Raw genomic sequence first — 22,238 nt, forward strand, 5'->3', positions numbered from 1 at the left:
CACGGGTCTGTCCACCAGGGATAAAAAGACAAAGCATTGCACTGTAAACCTGGGAAGGGAAGCACTAGAAAGCATCAGGAACTTTGATTACTTAGGGATCCGGCTAGTGGATTCTGGCTCTTGGGCCCACAGATCCTCAAAAGCTTGCATCTGTTAAATCATAGGGCAGGGGCAATCCACAAGTTTGCTAAAAAGGCCTCATGATTCCAGAGTCTTCCTGCAATGGAGATCTACCAGACCAGTTTTTTGTGGCCTTTTGCCTTCTGTGCCACTCGTTTTTCCCTTGTTTTTGTGCCCCTTTTGCCTTCTGTTCCACTCGTTTTTTGTGCCCTTCTGCCCTCTGTACCACTCGCTTTCTCTGCCATTCTGCCCTCTGTGCCAGTCGTTTTTCCCTTGTTTTTGTGCCCCTTTTGCCTTCTGTTCCACTCGTTTTTTGTGCTCTTCTGCCCTCTGTTCCACTCGTTTTTTGTGCCCTTCTGCCCTCTGTGCCACTCGTTTTTCCCTCGTTTCTGTGCCCATTTTGCCTTCTGTTCCACTCGTTTTTTGTGCCCTTTTGCCTTCTGTGCCACTTGTTTTCCCATCGATTTTGTGCCCCTTTTTCCTTCTGTTACCTTCGTTGTCCCTCACCCTTCACGCCGCTGCGTCCCCGGCGCCCTCCTGACGGCCCACTGCCCATTCGCTGCCCCCGCCTCCCAGCTGCTCCTCCCTCCCACCTCCCCATATATGCCGGCTGCTGAGCGACCACGGAGCTGGCGCACCGAAGGCTGTGGGACCTGCTCGACACAACATCCCCGGACGTCGCCTTCCTGACAGAGACCTGGTTTAACGACTACTCCGCACCCAACATCGCCATAGCCATCCCAGACGGCTACAAGATCACCCGCAGAGACCGCACCAACGGAGTCGGAGGAGGAATCGCTATGGTCCACAAGAACAGCATCAGGGTCTCGACTAGCACCGACGACGCGCTCAGCACCGCCGAACACATGCATTTCCAGATCCACACAGACTCTAACTCCACCCTCAGAGGCACCCTCATCTACCGCCCCCCGCCCCCAGTTCAGCAACTCCATCGCCGACTTGATCAGCACGCACGCCCTGACCTCCACCGACTACATCCTACTCGGAGACCTGAACTTTCACCTTGAGAACAACAACGACAACAACTCCACAACCCTGTTCGATAACCACACCAACCTCGGACTGAAGCAACTCGTCACAACGCCCACCCACTCCGCCGGCCACACGCTCGACCCCGTCTTCTCCTCAAACCCGCACGTCTCCGTCAGTCACACCTCCGAACTCCTCTGGACCGACCACCGCTGCATCCCCTTCTCCTTCCAGAAGCCCACCACCGCACCCAACAGATCCCCCGCCGCTGCTGGAACAAAATCACTGAAGACCAACTACATGCAAACCTCGCTCTCAGCCCACCTACCGAACCCTCTAACACCGACGAAGTGCCCACAGCCTCAGACGCTGGATCAAGGACTGCGCCAACACCCTCGCCCCGCTGAAGAAACCCCCCCACAGAGACACCAGCAAGAGGGCCAGCTGGTTCACCCCAGAACTCCTAGCCTCCAAGCAACCCTGCCGGAAACTAGAGAAGAAATGGCACAGTGAACAAACTCCGGACAGCCATGCAGCACACAAGGACGCCATCCGCAACCAGGACCGGACTGGCCGTTGGGGGCACCGGGCAATCCCCCGGTGCGCTGCAAGGGTGGGGGCCGGTTTTGTGCCCTGGGGGCCGTTTTTGTTACAGGGCCGTTTTTTCAGCATATCTGCAAAATCGGCCCTGTAACAAAATCGGGCGAACACCGGCCCCGCCAAAGAGCTCGGTCGCTCTCCCAGAGGGCCGGCCGAGCACTTTGCCAGGGCCGGTTTTGGTTCTCAGTCCGGCCCTGTCCGCAACCACCACCACCTCATCAGGGCGGCCAAGAGGACCTCCTTCAAAGACCGCCTCGACAACCACGCACACAATAGCAAGGAGCTCTTCAACATCGTGAAGGAACTCTCCAACTCCAGCTCCAACACCAACGACATCCCGCCGTCGCAAGCCCTGTGCGACTCCCTCGCCACCTTCTTCCACCACAAGATAGCAGACATCCATGACAGCTTCAACACCCAGACAGCCCCAACAGACAGCAACACAACAGACCCTCCGCACACCATCTACCACGACCCCCTGCTAGCCTGGGCCAGCTTGAGCATCGATGACACCATCAAGACCATGCGCCCAATCCACTCCGGCTCTCCATCAGACCCATTCCCGCATCACATCTTCAACAGAGCAAGCAGCTCCATCGCACCCCACCTGCGCAACGTCATCAATCTCTCCCTCAAGACCGCGACCTTCCCAGAGATCTGGAAACACGCCAAGATCAAAGCCCTACTCAAAAAACCTAAGGCAGACCCAAGAGACCTCAAGAATTTCCGGCCCATCTCTCTGCTCCCTTCCCGACCAAGGTCATCGAGAAAACCGTCAACAGACAGCTAACACGATACTTCGAAGAAAACAGAATCCTGGACCCTTCCAAATCAGGGTTCCGCAGCAACCACAGCACCGAGACTGCCCTCATCGCCGCCACCGATGACATCAGGACCCTGCTGGACAACGGCGAGACCGCAGCACTCATCCTCCTAGACCTCTCTGCCGCCTTCGACACCGTCTGCCACCGCACACTATGCGCAAGCCTCCACGCCGCAGGGATCCGAGACAAGGCTCTGGATTGGACAACCTCCTTCCTCTCCGGCAGAACTTAAAGCCTCCGCCTCCCCCCATTCCGTTCCAAAGCCTCCGAGATCATCTGCGGCATACCCCAGGGATCCTCCCTCAGCCCGACGCTGTTCAACATTTACATGGCCCGATCGCACAGTAGCCCGACAGCACGACCTCAACATAATCTCCTACGCCGACGACACTCAGCTGATCCTCTCCCTCACCAAGGACCCCATCTCCACCAAAGCCAACCTCCACGAAGGAATGAAGGCCGTCGCCGACTGGATGAAGACCAGCCATTTTAAGCAGAACTCAGACAAGACAGAGGTCTTCATCCTCGGCTCCAACCCTTCAGCCTGGGATGACTCCTGGTGGCTGACGGCACTAGGGGCAGCCCCAGCACCCACCGACCACGCACGCAACCTGGGAATCATCCTCGACTCAACGCTCTCAATGACCAAGCAAGTCAACGCCATCTCCTCCTCCTGCGTCAACACCCTCTGCATGCTCCGCAAGATCTACAGATGGATCCCGACAGATACAAGAAAAACAGTCACCCAGGCTGTCGTCAGCATCAGACTTGACTATGGAAATGCCCTCTATGCGGGAGCCCCGACCAAGCTCAAACGACTACAACGCATCCAAAACGCCTCGGCACGACTGATCCTCGACGTACCACGCCACGGCCACATCACCCCCCACATGAGAAACCTGCACTGGCTCCCCGTCAACAAGAGCATATCCTTCAAGCTCCTCACCCACGCACACAAGGCACTCCACAAGACCAGCCCAGCCTACCTCAACAGACGTCTCTCCGTCTATATCCCCAATCGCCAGCTCCGCTCCGCCGACCTCTCACTCTCCACCGTCCCGTGCATCCGAAGAACAACCACCAGTGGGAGATCCTTCTCCCACCTCGCCGCAAAGATATGGAACACCCTACCACTGAGCCTACGACAGACCCAAGACCTGCTGACCTTCAGGAAGATACTCAAGACCTGGCTGTTCGATCAGTAGCGCCCCACCAACCCAGCGCCTTGAGACCCTCGCGGGTATGTATTGCGCTTTACAAATGATTGATTGATTGAAAGAAGCTGTCCCTCCGGACTTGACTGTCAAGGCAGTAGTGCTTGGTAAACGTGTGCAGCGAGGCCCACGTAGCTACCTGACAAATGTCTTGCAAGGGAACGCTGTGTCCCAAGGCAGTAGTGGCTGCCGTTGCCCTGGTGGAATGGGCACGCAACCCTACAGGAGGCTCCTTCTTAGCCAACGAATAACAGGCCTTAATGCAGAGAACAAACCACCGAGAGATGGTCCGTTTGTGCACAGCCCAACCTTTTTTGGCGCCCACGTAGCCAACAAAGAGCTGGTCATCCACCCGGAACTGTTGTGTAAGGCTCAAGTAGAAGGAGAGCGCATGTTTCGGGTCCAGACGGTGGGGCCTCTCTTCCTCTCTGGAAGGAGGCGGAGGCGGAAAGAAGGTAGGCAAAGTGATGGTCTGCCCGTTGTGGAAGGGCGTGACAACCTTTGGTAAGAAAGAAGGACGGGTCCACATAACCACCTTGTCCGGATAAATAGAAAGGAAAGGAGGTTTAGAAGAATGAGCCTGGGGCTCACTCACTCTTCTGGCAGAGGTGATAGCTACCAGGAAAACCGTCTTTAAGGTGAAAAGACGTAAGGGGCAGTTATGAAGGGGCTCAAAGGGAGCGCACATCAGGTAAGTCAAGACAAGATTTAAGTCCCACTGATGCTTTATGAAGGGTACGGGTGGAAACGTATGCGTAATGCCTTTAAGGAAACGGTTAACAACCGGGGACTTAAAAATAGAAGGCTGATCGGGAAGCCGTAGAAAAGCGGAGATGGTCGAAAGATAACCTTTGATAGTGCCCAGAGCAGATCCCTGCTGAGCCAAAGATAGAAGGAACAGAAGGACCTCAGAAAGAGGGGCAGAAAGGGGATCCAGAGCCTTTGCTGTGCACCATGCCACAAACCTGTTTCACCTGCAGGCGTATACCGTTTTGGTGGAGGGACGCCTGGCTGCCAGAATGACATCACACACTTCGGGAGGAAGATCGAAAGGTGTCAACTCTCGCCGCTCAATTTCCACGCATGGAGGTGGAGACTGGACAGGTTCGGGTGGAGGACAGTCCCCTGCCGCTGCGACAGAAGATCCTCCCGGAGAGGCAGACGGATTGGGGATTGATGCTCATACTGAGTAGCTTGGGATACCATACTCTTCGAGCCCAGTCCGGAGCCACAAGAATGACTTGGGTCCGGTCAAGCCTGATCTTCTTCAGCACTCTGGGCAGAAGTGGTATAGGCGGAAAGGCATACAACAGACCCCAACGAAAAGCATCTCTGAGCGAGTGCCGCCTTGGAAATTCCAACGCGCAGAACTGATAACATTGCGCCTTCTCTTTGGTGACGAACAGATCTAACCAACGCTCTCCCCACTGCAGAAAGAGACCTTGCGCCACGTCCGAGTGCAGATGCCATTCCTGATCCATTAAGCCCCGGCGGATGAGTTCGTCCACCCTGGCATTCAGAGAACCTGCCAGGTGTTGAACTACCTGGGAAATGCCTTGACATAGGTCCAGGACCCCACCCCGCCCTGTTTGTTGCAGTACCACATGGCGGTGGTGTTGTCTGTGAACACCTGCACTTCACTTCCCCTGACAGAGGGAAGGAATGCCTTCAGTGCAAGTTGGATCGCCCGCAGCTCCAAGAGGTTGATATGGAGTCGGAACTCTGCCGGAGACCAGAGGCCTCTGATCTCCGCCTCTCCAAGCGGCTGCCCCATGCCAGAAGGGACGCAGGCGTCACCACAGTGTGCTCCGGTTGGGGAAGGGAGAGGGACCTGCCAATCGCGATTCGTGAGCCACCACTGCAATTGGCGTGCAGTGCCCTCTGAGATCTGGACGTGATCGGACAGGTTGCCCTGATGCTGTGCACACTGGAACTTCAGGTCCCACTGCAGAGCCCGCATATGCCATCTGAAATGATCCACTAGCAGGATGGAGGAGGCCATCAGGCCCAGTAGCCGGAGGGTCATCCTGACCGAAACCGGGGATAGAGGCTGAAAGATCGGAATCATAGCCTGAATATCCCGGACTCGCTGCTTGGGAGGGTAAACCCGAATCTGCGCCGAGTCCAGAACCGCTCCGATGAAGAGGAGCTTCTGAGAGGGAATTAGGTGCGACTTCGGCACGTTGATGGAAAACCCCAGCAAATGCAGGAGGTCGGCTGTAGTCTGGAGGTGGTTGACGACTGCTTGGGGTGAGCCCGCCTTCAACAGCCAGTCATAGAGATAGGGGAAGACTGGAACCCCTGATCTGCGCAGATGAGCTGCAACCACCGACATCACTTTCGTGAACACCCGAAGGGCGCACTGTAAACTGAAAGTGCTCGTGGCCTACCGTGAACCGCAGGTAACGCCGGTGGGTCGGCAGGATGGGGATGTGGTAAGTCTAAAGTCTAAAGCTACCATCCAGTCTCCAGGATCGAGGGCATACAAGACCTGAGCTAGCGTCAACATCTTGACCTTCTCCTTCCAGAGGAAGCGGTTGACGTTCCTGAGGTCCAAGATAGGACGCAGGCCCTTGTCCTTCTTGGGGACCAGAAAGTAGTGGGAATTACAACCACAACCTACTTCTGGCCCAGGAACGCGCTCGATGGCCCCCTTGGCCAAGAGGGCAGTGACTTCCTGCTGAAGAAGCGCAAGATGGTCCTCCGACATGTAGTGGTACTAAGGTGGCATGGCATGGCTGGGGGGTAGTCTCGAAGGGGAGGGAGTAGCCCCTCCGGGCGATTTGCAGCACCCACTTGTCCGAGGTGATGTTGCACCAGTTGGGGAGATGATGGCGAATTCTGCCACCCACTGGTGTTTGATGGGCCTGAAATTGGAGGTGGATTTACCTGCCCGCTGGCCCCCAGAACCGCCTCCGCTGTTCCCACGTCCGCTGCTGCGCTGATGTTGTTGCTGCGCCGGACTGTGGCTCTGGAACAAATGTGTTGGGGCACCCCTTCCATGGCCACGAAAGGTAGAAGGCAGAGGAGGCCGAGTGGCAGACAGGCCCAAGGACTGGGCCGTAACCCGGGAGTCCTTAAAGCGCTCCAACGCACTATCTGCCTTATTGACAAAGAGGCGAATGCCATCCAAGGGCATGTCCATCAGAGTGTTCTGGCCATCCCCTGAGAAGCCAGTTGTCCTCAGCCAGGCGTGGCACCGAAGCACCACCGTCGTGGAAATCGCCCTGCCCAGCGAGTCGGCGGTATCAAGCCAACAACGAATGGTCAACTTAGCTGCATCTTTCCCAGCAGCAACAATAGCTTGGGAAAGTACTGTCTGGGCCTCCTGCGGACAGTTAGGCAGCACCTGCGCAACCGTGTCCCACACAGAGTGGGAATAACGGCCCAAGAGGCATGCGGGATTCACCGACAGCAACCCTAAGCTGGCAGATGAAAATAGCTTCTTGCCAAGCTGCTCCAGCTTCTTGGATTCCCTATCCGGAGGGGCGGAAGGGAACGCGCTATGGGAAGCAGAGGCTTGGACAACCAGGCTCTCAAGAGTGGGGTGTTGAGAGAGAAAGAGGGGGTCGCCCGGAGCCGGACTATGGCGTTGGGCCACGTTCCTGTCCGCAGGAGCCCCTGTGTTGGGTCCAGACCAGGTGCCCAAAAGAACGTCAGAAAGTGCCTCATTGAAAGGCAGCAGTGGCTTCGCAGAGGTAGCCGCCAGCTGAAGCACTTCTGTCAGGTTAGTCCTGACAGCCACTGTAACTTGCTCCCTCCTCAGTAGCCACGGAAGGAGGAGACAGCATGCCAAGGTCAGGTGAGGGGTCAAGACCACTGGCATTCCCCAAATCCTCTGCCCAGTCGGGATCATAACCACACTGTTGTGTGAGAGGCTCCTCAGACCCCTCCCAGTCCTCCCCTTCCTCCAAAGTCTATGAAACAGGCTGAAAATAAGGAGGACGAACAAAGCGGTAAAAGGTTTCATCTGCGTCGGGATCGGCGTCGACTGACGCCGTTCCGGCGCTGTGTCCGGGTTGGGGCTGAAACCGGGGTCTACGTCGGCGGCAGTACCGGGCGACGTCAGAGGTGGTGCCGGAGGGGTCGACACCAGTGGAGGTGTTATGAGGTCAACCGGCGTCGACCGGGGTCTGAATCGAGTTCCCAGGGGGTCCTGCGGCGCTGTGGCCGAAGCCGGCAGCAATGGAAGGACAAGACCCTCAGTCGGGTCCGCAGGGCCCGAAGGTGCACCGGCGGGGCCGGACAGCCCAAAGAGTCGGGCTACGGCAGCAAGAAACTCTTGCACCTGAGCAGGTGTCGCTGATGGACCCAGGAAGGGCTGGTAGGCCGAAGACGCGGGGGTGGCACCACCCACACCATCAGCCGCGTCGCGCAACCGGCAAGGGGAAGTCGAGGAGCAACGATGCTTCTTCGACTTCTTTTTGGAATGCTTCGACTTACCCGAACCCAAGTGCGAAGACTTAGATCCAGACAAATGATGGTGATGGCTTCGCGACCGGTCTCTCAACCGGGACCTTGAGCGGCGTGGAGCCGACTGCCGTACTTCTAGCAACTTTCAGGACCGCTCCCGCAAAGTCTTTTGCGCCATAGCCCGGCAGTCGGGGCACGACTTGGAATCGTGGTTGCGCCCCAGGCAGTAGAGACACACGCGGTGCTGGTCCAACACTGACATCATGAGGTGACTGTCCCCGCAGTTCTTGAAGCCGGGCATCCCTACAACACCAGGAGTCGATCGACTCGAAAGAATGGAGACAAAAAGGCCTTGAAAAACTCAGTCAAAAAATTACTGGGAGTACTTGCTCATCACGGATCTCAACTTGCAGGCGCAGAAAAAGAAAGAACTGACGTCAGCGCGAGTGGGCGCGTCTAAGTAGCTCCAGCGACGTCATCTCGGCGCCAACAATGCATGTGGAGCCGCACGACAACGCCTACCGACGCGCAGGCGTACTGCTGACGAAAACTTTACGGATCCTTTCTGACGCATGGGGGTAATTCTAAGGTAAGGAATCTATCACTATGTGTTTCTTTCAGATCAAACCTTTCAAAATGTCTTTTCTAATCAGGAGACCAGTTGCACTACCTCTTTTTCTAAAAGGCGATATGGTCCCTCAAAGTGCACCGTAAGTCTTGGACCTCAATTTCTACAGGATATCTTGACTCTATAAGAAAACAATTTATTGGACCTAAAAGGGAATGAGCAACAAAAGAATGTGTCATCTTTCATGTGAAAAGGGCTACAAAGTGGCTCTAGGTCACAAACTAAAACTACAAAACAAAACAAAAAAAGAATCAATGAATAAAAAACTTCTACTACTTGAAAAGGAGAAAAGGAGTGAGGACCTAGGTAAACAGGAGCAGATTACCTAATAGTGTCTTGTGAATGATCAAACGAGTTCTGTTTCGCCCCCTTTTTTGGGTCTTAACCCTGCTCGTACTGCTACTTGTTCACAGTCCTATTACACTCATTTTATTCCAGGACTCTTCAATTTATATATGGAAATGGGATTAAATCATCATCTCCAAAACTTTCTGTAGCCACTCATTTATAACCACAGTTATAATTCGCACTGGTAAAGGAAGCGCAAATGCAACTGCAAATCTACTGGAGTTCTGTTTTCTTCTTTTTGTGACCTTGCACAATTAGCACAAGCACAAATAGCAATGTTTCTGAACAAATTGTTCACTACTTTGCCTGTGTTAAAAAAATTTGTGAATTGGACAGAGTATGAATCTGCATGTTTAAGGGACGACATTATACTGTGATTGGTGAAGATAAATAGCTGGCTTGTTTGCGGCCTCCTGAAGGGTGGCATAGAACACATCTGGAAGAAAAAGAGAATCATCTCAGGTCAGAATTCAAAGTCCCTTCTCATTTAAAAATGCTTTGGAAGAACGATGGCAAATGGGATGAAGGATTAGAAGAAACAGCTGACCAAGCGACCAAAGAGAGGAATCCAAGAGTTGCTGTTTGATGCATGGGTTCACAACAATCAATAGGGAAAGCAATAGTAAAATTTAGCATGTCACTACAATAAACTACATAAAGAAACTAATTGGCAGGTTGCAGAGGTTACAAAGCAGGCGGACAAAATGTGCTTGAACCTATTAAAGCACTTAGAAAACCAAACAGCATTTCAAGCCCTGTACTGGCTCCTGGTGGACGTAAGAATTTTAGTTGCAGTTTTTTGGATAAAGCCTACCGGGGCAAAGGGCCAGGATAGCTGCAGAAAAGGGCTCCTGACAATGAATCTATGATGTGTTTAAACATCTCTGACCAGTCAAAGCACCTTTAAGTAGACAAATCACAAAGAGAAGTCCTTATGTGCTTAGTGTCCCAGGAATACCTTGTAAGCAAGCCTAAAGGTGTAAATGAAACACATACATTTAAGAACATACCCCACAACGGAACTATTTAATGTTGCCTTTATCTGTTCTGTACACAGGTCAGGGGATCGAAGGAAGCCTCTAACTGCCCTTACTCCTCTACCACAACGACCTTGTCGACAAAACAAGCATTGGAAAGAAACAATAGGTCTCGCCTATGCAAGAGCTATTGGCTTTGCCAATGTGTTTTAGCCATGTTGTATATCAGCATGGGTTCTTGAGTGGCATTGAGTGGAGTGTTGTAAACAGGAGCGGAGTGCCGCAGAGTGGAGTGTCCTGGAGTAAAGTGGAGTGTTGTGGAGTAGAATGGAGTGCCGTGGTGTAGAGTGTTGGGCATGGAGTGGTGTGGCTAGAGTAGAGTGGCATAGAGTGGAGTAAGGTGAAGTGGCATAGAGGGAGTTGAGTGGAGAAGAGTGTTCTAGATAGGAGTGGCATAGAGTGAAGACACATAGAACTACCTAGAGTTAAGTGGCATAGAGTGTCATACATTAGAGTGGCCTTGAGTGTTGTAGAGTAGAGTGGCAGGAGTAAAGTGGCGTAGAGTGAAGTAGCATAGAGTGGCATAGAGCGTAGCGGAGTGGAGTGGGATAGAGTGGATTGTCATGGAGTGGAGTGTTGTTGTATCGAGTGGGAAGTCATAGAGTGGAGTACAGCGAAGTGGCGTAGAGTGGAGTGTCGTAGAGTAGTGTATTGTAGAGTGAAGTACCGCAAAGTACTATAAAGTAAAGCGGTGGAGGTGTAACGAAGTCAACCGGCGTCGACCAGGATCCAGGCATGGATCCTTGGGGGCCCTGTGGCACCGGGGCCGAAGCCGGCAGCAATGCTGGAACCTCCAACAGTTAAGGGCGAGGGCCCCCTGTCGGGCCCACGAGGCCCAAAGGCGCTCCGGCGGGGCCCAACGGCCCAAAGAGGCAGGCCATGGCTGACAGAAATTCATGCAGCTGGGCTAGAGTCGCTGACGGACCTAAAGGGCGGGTAGGCCGACGGCAACACGTAGGCTTTGCCGGAGCCTCGGGGGAGGCACAACCCGCACCCTCAACCGTGCGACGGGCGAGAGGAAGTCTTCGAGCAATGATGCTTCTTCGACATCTTGTGCTTCATCTTACCTGACCCTGAGTGCAAAGACTACGATCCTGATGAACGATGGTGATGGCTCTGCGACCGGTCCCTCAGCCTCCCACGGGACCGGGACCTTGAGCGGCGTGGAGCAGACTGCCGGACTTCAAGCAACTTTCGGGATCGCTCCTGCAAAGTCTTTGGCGCCATGGCCCGGCAGTCAAGGCACGAATTGGGGTCGTGGTCATGCCCCAGGCATAGAGACACACGCGATCATCCGATGACAGTCCCTGCAAGACTTGAAACCGGGCATCCCTACGACACCAGGAGTCGATCGACTCGAAAAAACTGAGACAAAAAGCCTAAAAAAACTGGAGCCGCACAAAGCCACCTTCCGACACGCAGGGGTACTGCTGATGAAAACTTTCCGGATCTAGTCTGACGCCTGGGGGTAGTTCTAAGGTAAGGAATCTATCACCATGTGTTTCTTTCAGATATAAATATAGCCAGCAAATAGAAAACAAGGAAATGTGAGTACAAACCACAAAACCTATGGTAAGCAATGGGCAGAATGCATTCTTAGGTCAGCTTTTAGAACGTCTCTAAGAAGTCTTTAGCAACCAGACAGCATGTGCTGTCTGCTAGTCTCCGATCTTAAAATACAGGTATATGAAGTGATTGCAAGGTGACACACAGAGCTCCAGAATGCAAGAAAATAGATCAAAAAAGAATCCAGTCCCATAAGAAACTTTCAGCAGGAGCACATGGCCATAAAACGTGCATCACTCCCCATACCATCAGAAATGTGTACACTGAGAATCAAACAGAGGTCAGAAAAGGTGTATTCTAATTTGAATGCCAGTAACAATAATGGCGGGGTAACAGAATCCCCTCACAATAAAAATGCTTAAATATTGCCCCATGTGGGTTAGGGAAGGGTGTCAATAGATTTCGTAACCTTGGGTGACAAATATGTATGTATCAGCCCTGACTGGAGACCTTGGGCCTGAATTAAAGTTCAGTGGACAAGAAACTCCATCATAAATGTGACGGATACCCCGTCCACCGTATTACAAGTGCATTATACCCTATGGCACTTCTATTACGGCGGACGGGATATCTGTCACTTTTGGAATGCAGTATCCCGCCTGCCAAACTATAAATCAGTTCCCTTGTTTGACGGCAGAAAAGAAAGCCAGCTGTGGTGTACAGTAACAGGTTTGTGCTCAGGGTTGTGAAATCATATATTGACTACCACTTTTGAGTTTTAGTATCTCTCAACAAAAAACTGAGGACCCAACCACTAGAGTATTGCAGATTCATAGGTGCCTGTCCATGCAGAACACTTTGTGTGAGAGAAATCAATTGTAAAATGCTGTAGCTGCATAATCGGAAAGTAAATATTTTTATATAAACCACAACTATAAATGAAAATACTGGTTCAAAAAAAGTTAAAAATTGATCATATCGCTGTGTGAAAGAAGACTGCCATTACCCTTAGTTTAACATGCGTCCTCTTCCGTAGCCATTTCTCCCTTGGTTTTGTAGGACTGAACACCGAGACTTCTTTTCCAACTAGCTCCAGTATACTTGAACTCTCATGTCTCATTACCTAAGGAGGCAAGCCGTGACATTCAAAGAGTGAGTACAACACGGCTATTACCCCTTTCAACTTTATTATCTTTAGTTCATCTGACTGTATGTACAATTGTTTTGCGGTAACGAAGACGGTCTTATGATTATCGATCAACAAACTTCCCATGAGTGAAGGAATAGATGGAAAGGGCATCTGTTGCAAATGCCATGAAAATGTCTAATTCAGGAGACAGTAAAGAAAATAATTATATAAGGAAAGATGTACAATTAACAGATAGGGCCGAACTCACAAACAGTCTCCTCAGTCGTAGCCGAGGCTCCACACTGCAGTTTCTCATTGCGGAGATCCCGCCATGAGTGCGGAGATACTGCCACGACGGCGGAGGCGCTTTGTGAATTGGGTGCATAGATTTTATTAATAAAGAATAGTATGACATATCAAAACATAGTTCAAAAAATGATCGTAATTGCAAAGAGCTGCACAGACATGGCAAACTAAATTGTGCTGTGGGTTTGCATGCTTCAGGGCTGGATTAGGTTTCACTGTTCACGTCCACCTATTTGTATTAGGTTTCACTGTTCGCGCAAACCCCTTTTTTATTTGTAGCATGTTGTGTATAGGGAAGCCAGTGCTGCACATTCAGTCTGTTGAGGGAAAGGGAGACAATCCTTAGGCAGCAAACAACAGTATTTCTAAGAGAAGGTTAGACAACAGGGGGCAGCTGTCCTAGCACCAGACAAAACATGTATGGTAGTGCAAGAACCGTATGACAGGAAGTCACAATTCAGATCACATTCCTTGCCTCCAAGCATATAAACCCTCCACAGGGCCTACCACTGAAACCATTGTCACTAATCCTCTTCTGAGCACAGCAATTCTTCACTGGTGTTCATATTGGAACAGGTGCCACATACTAAAGCTGCAGAATCAATCTTTGCACTCTCGTTGCTTTTCTATCTCATTGACCAATAAAGATTACCTACTGACAACAATTACAGCCGCCTGTGTCCTCTCTGTTTGTGTGCCTATTACTTATCGTGGACTCCATATCTCTCCACCCCTCTCTTGCTTTCTTACAGAGGATAAGAGGGTAACTGGGCTGTCACTGCACCATCTACACTGTTACAAACCCACACGTACGTGAGAGAGGAGAGTATGCTTGGTGGCAGCTCAGTTTGCTACTCCGTTCACATTCTGCAACGTCAAGGTAGCTGCCACTTGCTGTGCAACTTTTCATGCAATTTTCTCAACTAACATCTATGCATGCCAAAATACAATGATCATGCTTTTGTGACTCAGGATCATATTTTACTTGTAGTATGTGATGATTGTTCATGGTATGTTTATTTGATGCAAAAAATCGTGTTTTTAAAGAAATTTTAAGGGATTAGCCAGATCTTTCATTGCCCTTTGTATGCAGGTGCTTGAAAGCGATTAAAGATCAGTGATCAATTGAAAATCAGTTTATGTATTCAATTCTGATTAACAAACACGGCATGGAAGAAACAAGACAAAGACCATGCTAAGAAGTTGTTTGCAACCTTGTTTAAGTATCTTAAAGCAATAAGTATAATAAACATACTAGGTCGTAGTACCTGTCGTAACAGGAAGGAGACTACATCCGTTGACTCCCAGTAGCTGGCATGGAAGAGATGTGGTAAGGCAATGGTGGGGAAGGCGGTGAGAGCATCTGGGCAGTACAGGGCATAATCGATTCTTTTCGCACCCCACCATCGTGCAGCAACTATCAGAGCAAAATACTTTGTTAGACAACACGTACATTACCAGTGTTACTCTCTGTCTATTGCCTGGCTTCTAATTCAGTTTTTGAAGACGACTGTCTAGATCCTGCTACTTTTGATTTTAAATTTGAATGAAAGCAAATTTTCCAACTAGCCAAATTACTTCAAAACTAACCAAACTGATGTTTTACTAAACCTGAAAGTGACAGGAAGTCTAACACTGTGGTTCACATACTGTAGGTCAAGATACACAAAGTGTGACCAATCCGTGTTGAACGTGTCCCAGTTTAGGCATGTTACAGACACAGCGCTACAAAAAGAGAGTAAGTACAAAATGGAAACTGACAAAATAATGGGGGAAAATTGCATGATAAACATTTCTCATACCTATACGTACATTTAGGGATCATTACTTTACAAAATAGAAAACCACTGACATAACCAATAAATGGCTTTTTAAGGACCATCATAATAAAGCAAAACGGGGTGAATTTGCAATTACCTAAAAAGGAACAATTAATTAAAAATACAAACAATGTTAGTTTTAGTCAGCTTTATGTTCCATTGCCAGCAGCTGTAAAATGTCTGAAATTCTGAGGAAAAAGGGATTAAAAAATGAGCAAATATTAGTATGAGAAGGAAGATGAAAACAGTCCATTGTGCGCGTGAAAGCTGGGATTTGGCACAGGCAGTTTTGAAAATTGTTAATGTCTGGCTCCTTTTTTTTGCTAGAATCTAATTTGCATTTAAAGAGAGGACTAATTCATAAAATTAACAATTGCCATTTCGTCTAGGAAATGGAGTAAATTTATGAAAAATAATTTAATCGATTAAGCATATATTATGAAGAGCAGCTCAATTGATTCTACCTTTTAAAGAAGGAGAAAGTGAAATGGTAGAGGAACGTAAGGTGAAACTGCAAACTTCAGTGTGTTTTTGTGAGCGTAGGTTGTCGAGTGCAAACAGACTGTCTTGTGCAATTACTTCTACATGCTGGGCAGACAATCAGTTTAGCTTTCCATCCCCCCTCTCACCGGCTTAGGCAGGAAGGAAATCCCAGCTTTGTGTGGCTCATGCAATCATCCATCCTGGTTAATTTCAGGCTGTTAGCAAGAAGCACTAGACCGAGATACAGTGGATATAGCAGGCAACAGATGCCCTTTTCCACACAGTGGATACATTGGTAGACGCGGCAAAGAAAACAAGCTTGCCTTAAACCGCTTTAATCTTAATGAGTAGAGAATTATACACAAAACAAAAACAAGAATTTAATGAGCTACAGTGCAGGATCTGGACAGAGCGGAAGCAATGAAAGGAAGATGGCAGACGCCAGGCTTGTTGCTGGAGACGGTTATTGGTGCTGAGCGATGTGGTCGCCGCCATGTTAATCAGAGGCGTGTCTGATGCATCACAGGAATACCTTTCTTAACGTCCAGGTCTGCAATTAGCGCCAGCTTTCCCTGGCTAGGTGCTGTCTCGAGCCGCCTCTTTTTGTAATTTTCGGTTAGGTCTGTCCTAAGTTTTTTAGGTGAAGATCTTTTGGGGAGAGATTTGTTATGTGGGAGAGCAAGTTGGGATAGCAGGCTTAACCTTTTTGAGTGATTGGGATGTATTTGTTTTTCTAGGGAACAAAGCAGACACACCACATTAGGAGCACAAACATGCAAATACAAATCTAACATATCTTTGAACATCAAAAAGGAAATAAGGTTATGTAGAAATGAATAATACACAAGCAAAAACATCACACTTGGAATGAATTATTTGTTCTATAACTATGCTATCACTTTTCACAAGTCATGCTTTAATATTGACGTGGAGGAGGGATATGAAAGATGCACAATCCATGACAACATAACAAATAACAATAATGTCAGGTTAAGATGTGCTAAAACAACCCTTTTCAAGTAGATTGTTTAAATGATTTAAAATAATGTTATACTTGGAAGCAGTCTCTGATCTAAGAGGAAGGGAAGCATGGCACGAAAGCAATGAGGAAATTAAAGAATCCTTCCTAACGTTTTTTGCTAAAGTATATTCTAAGCCTGAAGCAAAACGTTTCCAAACCTAAATTACACTTACTATGGCAGAACAAATCCTTTAATATGGATGCTCTACTGTAGTAGATTTTAGGGTTGGAAATGTGAACATAAGAATTCCTCAGGAAGGTGTGGAAAAGGGAAATAGCCAAACACAAATTGCCCTAGTTTTCAAGGCAGTTTTTATTTACTGATCTGTAGACATCACTGGTTGTATCACAATTACAACACACCTCTCCTTTTGCAGAAAATGGAAGTAGGGGATGTCTCAGTCTGCTGCCATTATTAAAATAGCCCACCTCTGATTAACAAACATTTACACCAACATACAGCCCACATTCACCTAGACTGACAACAGGAAAAGGTGAGAAAGGCAGGATGGCACCTCACGGACGCACCACCAATGGGACCCCTGGTAGGTACTCACCAGGATGGCCCTTTTATCATCATTGGTGCCATCAAGCCCAAACGGAAACGTGTCCTAAACCCAAAGAAATGACAGTGAATGGTGCAGTGAACAAAAATTATATGTACAACAAGGAAGGTGTGGATACTCCCTATCGATTCACACCTTACTACCAGCTGGTAGTAAGGTGTGAATCGATAGGGAGTATCCACACCTTCCTTTTTATAAGTGTTTTGTGTACTGTTTGCAACAAAAAGGAACATTAGTAAAGTTTTTCGTCCTGGTTGCTCAGTGGTTATATGTTAAGTGTTAAATGTTGTAAGTGTTGTACATATAATTTTTGTTCTCTGCACCATTCACTGTCATTTCTTTGGGTTTAGGACATGTTTCCGTTTTGGCTTGATGGCACCAATGATGATAAAAGGGCCATCCTGGTGAGTACCTACCAGGGGTCCCATTGGTGGTGCGTCCGTGAGGTGCCATCCTGCCTTTCTCACCTTTTCCTGTTGTCAGTCTAGGTGAATGTGGGCTGTATGTTGGTGTAAATGTTTGTTAATCAGAGGTGGGCTATTTTAATAATGGCAGCAGACTGAGACATCCCCTACTTTCATTTTCTGCAAAAGGAGAGGTGTGTTGTAATTGTGATACAACCAGTGATGTCTACAGATCAGTAAATAGAAACGGCCTTGAAAACTAGGGCACTTTGTGTTTGGCTATTCATAGAGTGGAGGGCGCCCAGTTTTCTACTTTTCCCTCTAAACTCCTTTTCTGTTTACACATCGTGGAAAAGGGAAATGCCTGTTAGGAAAGTGGTGAACAACTATAACACACCCATAGCATAATCATTTCGTGCGTTTTCAAATACTTTCCCAATGGGTTCTACTTCCACTTAGCTCATGACAGAAATGGCATGCAAACTGGGTGTGTCCACCCTGCTCTGATAGTCTGCAATGGTTTATATGGGGAAGCTATAGTACCCCCTCTGACTTGTGCAGATTTCGAAAAACACTTCTAGAACTTTTGTGAATATGCAAAATGTCAAAAATCCACACAATACTTAGGAGGAAGCCTACAATGGAAAGATTTGTGACTTATAATTCAAACATTTCTATTGGCCAGCACAATATATTACCACAGGTACAATGGATCACACTTCTCAAGATCACAATAATCATCCGCCGCAAAATCGCACCATAATGGGCTCATCTCCATAGTATATCAAACTGCCCTCTGCCTGTATTATCAACTCTTTAACATCCATAGCAGACATCCTTTAGTCTACATCCTCTCTGAAAAATAACACTAAAAAGAAAGTTGTCCATCGGACAGGAAAAAGGGAGGTATGGAAAAAGATGGACAATGGGAAAAAGAGGAGGGGACACCATCATCGGAATACTCATACTAATATAAAGCGGGTGTGTTCCCTGAATAGCGAACTCAAAATATCGATGGAACACAATATCCAGGACAAAGTATAAAAAAAATAACTTGACCGGTAACTAAGTTTAGATTTTTTATACCTAAATCCACATATATGGGACTACCCAGGTAAACCTATACTTCCCTATGTTCAGTATTTTGTCTCTCATTATTCTGTCCTCAGTATTCTTGCACCACAATAATTCTGGGTGTTGACATTCAGTAGTTCAATCTATAAAGCACTACTCTGGAAACCATCTCCTAGTTCATTCTACACCTTTCAGATGCTTCAGGGAAATAGAACAGAGAATCAAACCTCAATCCATAGACCACAAAGGGGGAGTCGATGTCACACAATGAAGTCAGATTGATGCCTCAAGGTTGTCCAAGAAGGACTGTGCTTCCTTCAGGCTAGCGCAAAAACATGATTTGTCACTGTGCCAAGCTTTCAACTTCACCGAGTTCCATACTGAGATTTTGCAGTAATCCTTATAAGGGAGCTGAAAGAGATGCCATCTACACTAAGTTTGCTCTCCATACTAAAGAAGAAGCACTCTGTTACCTTCCACCTGGAGAGATTCTTTCAGAGTGGCTACCTTCCCCAACACAGTCTCCTGGATGTCCGGATCTCAGAGAACAGTAACCATGCCCACACAGGAACGCGCGCCCAGCCCAGAAATCCTTGATGGAAGCCGAGCACTTTCCTTACCTCATCAACTCCATGGTTTTGCAGAACCAACTGATGTTAGTGGAAAGAAGAACACACTGTGTCTGTGATAGATTTCTTTTGGGACACTGGAGGAAACCCCTGGACTCGGAGGTTGGACCCTCTTCACGTGTTTTCTGCCCTTTCCACCCGACTCTCCAGAACGATTACGACGGATGCCACTGTCTGCCTGAAATCACTGTGTCCCTGCTGCTGTTGCTTCAGTTCCCCAATGTTATTCTCCAGCTGTGAGACTCTGCCATCTGTTGCTTTTACTGCTGACTGGTGCCCTTCACCCTCAACTCCATCACTCCCAGTCGGTTATCTAAGCACTTAGCTACATAAACCCTGTGCCACCCATATCACCAAACTTCCCATTGTCTTCTATATACAACTATGCCTGCTTTTTAGTATATGTCTCTTTTCATTGTAACCCACTAGCTGGGTCGATTTATGTAAAATACATAAATAAACAAAAATTCTGCTGGAAGATTATGAACAAATGGGTTAATAAAATATATCTAAACTTTACCTGGGCAGTACCTTAGTGTTTAACATGTTCACTATGTTCAATACAGTCCAAGGTCATATACATTTTTTAAAAAGTTGCAATGATCTATCCGCTTTATGATAGTGAAGTTGAGGCATTGACCTCCTGAAACAAAATATTATAGTTCAAACAACTGATATGTCCTTAATTATTAACAGCATCTGGATAGTAGTACATTGGTGTTCATTCAACACACTAGAATGAGTTAAAGACTTCAAAATCCCCTTATTAAACCTAAGGTGATGCAACGCTGTGGTCCAGCAAACACCTCCCCCCAACAAAATGCACTGCTTGTGGCTTCGTAGCTGAACTGCACTGCTCCTGCCCTTATAGATGAGATCACAAATTACACCACTGATGTAATTTGTCAACATCATGCCATATGCCAACATCAGTGTTGGCATATCTGTCCCTTTTGCCATGTTCCATGCCTGCTATGTCTAGGGACATAAGGCATGTATTGCATGGTCCAGGCAACAGGTACACACCATGGCATAGGGGACACAGTCATGTGACGTGCACAGTATAGTGCATTTAGGCACCCAATGCACCATCTGTTAGGGCAAAGCGCTTCACATATGGCCACTCCTGTGCTCACCACAATGAGGTCTTTGGCAGGTCATACAGGATATCACGTAATTTCGTATACGAGGCTACGAAAGGAGCAAGAGTGGGAACAATTTTGATTCTAAAGATAACTATTACTCTTCAGTTTTTTACAAATTGATGCACAGCTATACAATTTCTTCAAAAGGAGATTGTTCAGAGAATTCCTATTTTCTTTCCAAAGGTAGGCTAGTGTGTCATTTTAGTACATAACCATGATTTTTTCAGTGAATGTCTTGAGTTTTGTAAAGATATACATAACGCATTGCCATAGCTTTTTCCCAGATTTTCTTGGGTTTTGTAAACATATACGTTAACCAAATACCTGTAGGACATGGCCGGTAGCCTATGGCCATGCCCTACGGACAATACTATTGTTAGCAATGACCGTACCAGGTAGACAAGAGTAAACACGCATTGGTCTTCACCCATGCCCTGTAAGCATTGCTTCTGTTTGCTGGGCCTTAAGACCATGTCTTCTGAGGACTACACACATGTCTGTTGGTCGTGCTGTGTGCAGTACAGCAGGTCATGCTCTACGGCCATGTCTAATGGGGACTGTGAACAGGGGATGAACTAAGGATCACAGTTAGAAGGGAGTGACCCACAGCCTTTTGTGGTGGGCAGCTCCTTGTGCAGTAGCCAGGCGCACAAGGGTGGATTGCTTAATGATATAGAAAATAACGGATTCTAACGCAATATTAGTATGAGTATCGGATCAATTTCCATTTATGCATGGAGCCTCACTTCTCACACGACTTGGAGTCGAGTTTAGCTTCAGGTACCAAAGAAAGTCATTATGCAGATATGAGATAAAAGTATATCTGCCTCAGGATTGGAGCCATGTAAATATTGATTTTTTTATGGGAGACAACCAAGAAACATTGCTTGGTAAAGCAATTTGGAAAATATTCTGAGGAGGGCAAATTCGGATCAGTGTTGAAGGGTGGAAACAAGGAACTAACATCAGTGAGCCAAGGTGGTCGTGATGTTCTATCAAGGGTAGATTCTGGAGCTGAGGGACCACCTAGTGGCACAGAAGAGCTACTTTAACTTTCCAGACCCCGTCTGGCATATGGAAGAGATTCAAGGGTGACGAATCTGCAGGCAGAAGTATCCATCAGAAAAAGCTTGCATGTCCGCGGCAATGTGTGGATATGACACTGTGCAAGGGACCTGGCTCTTTATTCTTTAAAGTGTTCCTCAGGCACATTTATGATATTCAGACACCTCTACGGGCTATACTCTTTGCATATATAAGCATTATCCCGCTTCATGGTGTTGTATAAAATTAGGTATAAATATTTGGCCTTTGGGGCCTAACATCATAAAGTCATGTATTGCTATATTTTACTTATCAAACAAATAATAAACATATGCTCAATAAATCATACATTACCCAACACATAATATGATGACGGTAACATATGGAAACAATCCTCAACCCTATGTTAGCCTATAGGAAACCATTTGCTCTACTTAGTCAAGAGGTAGAGATGAGGATGCTCAAAACACTATTTAATATAATTGAGGATCAATGTTTGGTGAAGGAACACAAAGCTAGGGCCCACTATACTATTATCTTGATAAAAGAAGAAAAAGCCTCAATTATGACAAGTTTCCCATACTCTTTAAAATATAATTTATTTGTGGAATACAGGACTTTAAGCATGTTGATCCCATTGATGGGATCACTGAAAGGTGTTTGTTGAGACACTAATGACCTAGTCCAAGTGAAACAAGATGGACACCAAACATTCCAGATAAACAAGGAACGCTTTGCAATGAATGTGGGGATTCTGAAAGAACTAGAAGGCAGTGGTTTACATATAGGAAGGATAGCTTTCCTCTGTCCTATACACAAAGTCCTAGCCTGGCTTATAAGAATACATATATGCACACGAACAGGCACACACAAAAAAGCAAGTGATGGATGAGTTCTTTTTTTTGCTCTGTATGATGACATGAATCTGGTATGTGGT

The 22,238-nt window shown here is 47.8% G+C and overlaps 1 protein-coding gene across 8 annotated transcripts in view; it reads right to left on the reverse strand.

Annotated features, from left to right (window-relative positions):
- PITPNM2 (phosphatidylinositol transfer protein membrane associated 2) overlaps positions 1-22,238 on the reverse strand; it is a 1,093,290-nt gene that overhangs the window by 72,903 nt on the left and 998,149 nt on the right. For 4 of the 8 annotated variants that reach the window (XM_078667587.1, XM_078667584.1, XM_078667585.1 and 1 more), the window contains 3 exons: positions 15,951-16,151; positions 14,384-14,532; positions 12,687-12,803 (listed from right to left, as the gene is read on the reverse strand). In XM_078667587.1, coding sequence (XP_078523713.1) covers positions 12,687-12,803; positions 14,384-14,532; positions 15,951-16,151 — 467 coding nt within the window. The remainder of the gene's footprint in view (positions 1-12,686; positions 12,804-14,383; positions 14,533-15,950; positions 16,152-22,238) is intronic. The other 4 variants (XM_078667590.1, XM_078667588.1, XM_078667589.1 and 1 more) reach the window with 1 other exon arrangement.

This window comes from Lissotriton helveticus, chromosome 11 (assembly GCF_964261635.1).
Source record: "Lissotriton helveticus chromosome 11, aLisHel1.1, whole genome shotgun sequence".
Classification (NCBI taxonomy): domain Eukaryota; kingdom Metazoa; phylum Chordata; class Amphibia; order Caudata; family Salamandridae; genus Lissotriton; species Lissotriton helveticus.